The 4,084-nt window shown below is 37.6% G+C and overlaps 1 protein-coding gene across 1 annotated transcript; it reads right to left on the reverse strand.

Annotated features, from left to right (window-relative positions):
- Positions 1–1,101: 1,101 nt before the first annotated feature.
- LOC144366102 (uncharacterized) lies at positions 1,102–2,937 on the reverse strand. The gene is given in 2 exon segments (XM_078019471.1): positions 1,102–1,445; positions 1,447–2,937. Coding segments are annotated over 2 exon segments (1,488 nt in total). The 5' UTR covers positions 2,848–2,937; the 3' UTR covers positions 1,102–1,358.
- Between the last annotated feature and the right edge of the window lie 1,147 nt (positions 2,938–4,084).

Below are 4,084 nucleotides of genomic sequence, written 5' to 3' on the forward strand. Positions count from 1 at the left end.
CATTCACTGTGATTTCTTACATACGAACCAAAGAGAGATTGTTGCACAGGTCTTCTATTGCAGGTTCCACCGCATACTGTGCTCATTTATATGGGCACAGTGAACCAAGATGGCAACAAGGGTCAAAACTTCCACAGCAAAAAAACAAGTTATTGCAGCTGCTTATTAGGTTTGCTCACAAGTTCATGTGATAATAAAGACTTCCCATTTCTTTTGTTGATACAGGGTTACTCTCCATGTGGTGTTTTATGTACTTAAAAGAATCTTAAAATTAAGGTTATCCCACATTGCTGACATCATTAAAGTTCCTCCTCGCTATGATCTTTTTCATGGTATCAAAAGGAACTGTGAACAGGAACACTTTCTCACATGGCTTACACTCATGGGTTTCTCTCAAGTGTGAGTTCCTTGAATTTTGAGAAGGTACCTGGATGCAGTGAAGCCTTCTTTGCACTCTTTACACACACAGGGTTTCTCTTCAGTATGCATTCTTCCATGTATTTTAAGGGTGGAGGAATGACTGAAGGCTTTCCCGCACTGCTCACATGCATGTTTCATGGCACTGTGAAATCTTTGATTTTGTCTGAGGGGACTGGAATCACCATAGGCTTTGTCACATTGCATGTACACATAGGATTTTTCTCCAGTGTGATTTATTTCATGTCTTCTGACTAAATAGGAATGAAGAAAAGCTTTACCAGATTGTGTACATGTATAGGGTTTCTCTTCACTCTGAAAGTCTTCATATGGTAGATGAACTGAAGCCTTTTCCACATTGCTAACAACACAACATTTCTCTCATTGTGCATTATTTCATGTATTTGAAGGGATCTGTGAAAATAAAAAGCTTTCCTACATTATTTACATGTATAAGGTTTCTCTTCACTGTGAATGTTTTCATGTGCTTAAAGTCTTTCCCACATTGGTTACATATATAGGGTTTTTCTCCAGTGTTTTTGAGGTTTTTCATGTTTTCTGATTGAACTGTAAAGATAAAAGCTTTCCCACATTGCTTACATGTACAGGGTTTCTCTCCACTGTGAATTCGTTGACATATTCTAATAGAGCTGGAAGTTCCAATAGAGCTAGAAGTTTCTTGCATACATAGGGTTTTTCTCCATTGAGCATTATTTCATATATTTGAAGGGTTCTGGGGAATTGAAAAGTTTTCCTACATTGCTTACATGTATAAGGTTTCTTGGCACTGTTATTTTACTCATGTGTTTTTAAAAAATATTTTTTAGATGTTGGTGGACCTTTATTTTATTCATTTATTTATATGTGGTGCTAAGAATCAAACCCCAGTGCCTCACACGTGCTAGGAAAGTGCTCCACAACTGAGCCACAACTCCAACCACTCATTCATGAGTTTTGGTCTGGCTATAAGAAGTAAAGGCTTTTCCACATTGCTTACATACATAGGGTTTTTCTCCAGTGTTCTTGAGACTTTTCATGTTTTCTGATTGAACCGTAATAACTGAAAGCTTTCCCACATTGTTTACATGTATAGGGTTTCTCTCCACTGTGAATTCGTTCATGTATTCTAATTGAGTTGCAAGAACTAAAGCCTTTTCCACATTTCTTGCATACATAGGGTTTCTCTCCACTATGAATTCGTTCATGTGTTTTAAAATTGGTAGAAGAACTAAAGCCTCTTCCACACTGCTTACATACATAGGGTTTTTCTCCAGTGTGAGTTTTTTCATGTCTTCTGATTGCTTTGGAATGCCTGAAAGCTTTCCCACATTGTTTACATGTATAGGGTTTCTCTTCACTGTGATTTCGTTCATGGATTTTCAAGTACTTAGAAGTACTAAAGCCTTTTCCACATTTCTTGCATACATGAGATTTCTCTCCACTGTGAATTAGTACATGTCTTTTCATGTATCTAGAAGTACTAAAGCCTTTCCCACATTGTTTACATGTGTAGGGTTTCACTCCATTGTGAATTTGTTCATGTCTTTTCATATACCTGTAAGTACTAAAGCCTTTTCCACATTGCTTACACACATAGTGTTTCTCTTCACTGTGAATTTGTTCATGTGTTTCCATTTGGCTAGAAGAACTAAAGCTTTTTCCACATTTCTTACACACATAGGGTTTCTCTGCACTGTGAATTTGCTCATGGATTTTAATGTAGCTGGAAGAACTAAAGGCTTTTCCACAGTGCTTACACACATGAGGTTTCTTTCCACTGTGAATTTGTTCATGCCTTTTCATGTCACCAGAAGAACTGAAGCCTTTTCCACATTGCTTACACACATAAGGTCTCTCTCCACTGTGAATTCGTTCATGGATTTGAAGGTAGCTGGAAGAACTGAAAGCTTTTCCACAGTGCTTACACACATGGGGTTTCTCTGCTGTGTGAGTTCTTTCATGCTTCCGGAAACGTTGGGGATCATGCAAGGCTTTCCCATCTTCCTTATATTCATATGGCTTCTCTCCATGTTCCTGATACTCATGTGCTTTGTGTCCAGTATGAGCTGTCAGGGGCACGGCTAGGGATGGATCAGCAATGGTGACTTCTCTACACATATGGTGTTCACTTGGTTTTACTCCAGAACTTCTCTTGTTAACAAGAGAATCTATTATATGGCTGAGGATTTCTCCACATTGACCATCTTTTTTCTGTTCACAGAGTCTCTCTAACACTTGACTTCTTAGATTTCCCCTGGAATTGTAGTGATCATCAATGGCCTGATTTTTCCATTGTTTTCCTATAGTGATCAGGTTCCAGAAGGTTTCCTGCATCACATCTTTGAAGAGCTTCTTCTGGAAAGGATCCAGTAGAGCCCACTCCTCCAGGGTGAAGTTCACAGCCACATCCTCAAAGGTCACTGGCTCCATTCCCCGCCTTCTAGGGTTCCCGGGGTCGCCTCAGCCTGTAGAACGGAGATGTCACAGAGAGGAGGCTGAGCCACTTAGAAGCTCTCCTCAGAACACGCGAGGCACACTCTAGTTTTCTTAATAACATTTTTTTAGAGGTCAACAGCCATTTCTCTGTTTTTATATTTTCAAGTTTAATACAATATCAGAACACCTAATAGACATTTTCTAAATATTCACTGCATGATTACATACATGAAGGAAATATGAATGAGTGAATGAATGAATATTTAATATGGTGGCGTTCACTTTGATATAGTACATTTGCATTAAAAATAAGATTGGTTAGAACCCAAACAAGATATGCATTAAAGAAAGAATAAACACTATTTGAAAAAAAATTCATAAAATGGAAAGCATACTATTTTAAAAAATGGGGGTATTCTCTTATCAAATAATTGCTTTTTGTGGAGTAAATGTAAAAATCAGTTTTAGTTTGATGTACATGCATATATATTTATGTGATGATAATAAGCAAGAAAAATTTGCAAATTTTAATTATTTTTTTCATATTTACTAATTTTAGAGATGGTGACTAGGAACAGTTGAACAAAATACATCATCAGATTCTTCATCTGTAAGATGAGAAGGATGGGTATACAGTCTCAAAGTTCCCTTCAAGTTCCATAATTTATAAATCGACTTAATTTATATCACATGTTTTACTAGTATGCAGCATGTTTTCTTTTAGTTCCAGAATAATTTATTTCTTTCTCTGTCTATAGACCAGTGTTAATTGTCATACCTAATCTATAGGCCAATTTGTAAGGAAAAAAATATCCATTGGGGACATGACAGAGCATCCACAGTCTGAAGAGTATAGAGTGGGAGGTCTGCTGTGCCTGCATGGAAACAGCTGTTTCAAAATCCTTAAGCATCTGGGGAAGTCATCCAGAGAAAGGCCATCCACTGAGCTTTTGATCTCTCCACTTCAGCACTGTAGTACTGCCTGCCCATATGCTTGGTGAGAGCCAGCTTGTTCGACCCAAGCCTGGGGCTAGCTTTCCCCCTCGCTTCTACCCAGGAAATAGCATCAGAGTGTTTCTAATGTAAAAGTAAATATATGGTAGAGTTCCAGATGAAAATGAGGTTATGCATTACATTAATTAGGTTGAATAAGTCAGCATTGTGCTGTATAAGTGAACAAAAGGGAAAATAAAATAGAAGTAAAGGGTAAAGTTTAAACACGTGTGTAAAA

Source organism: Ictidomys tridecemlineatus, chromosome 8 (genome assembly GCF_052094955.1).
Source record: "Ictidomys tridecemlineatus isolate mIctTri1 chromosome 8, mIctTri1.hap1, whole genome shotgun sequence".
NCBI classification, from domain to species: Eukaryota; Metazoa; Chordata; class Mammalia; order Rodentia; family Sciuridae; genus Ictidomys; species Ictidomys tridecemlineatus.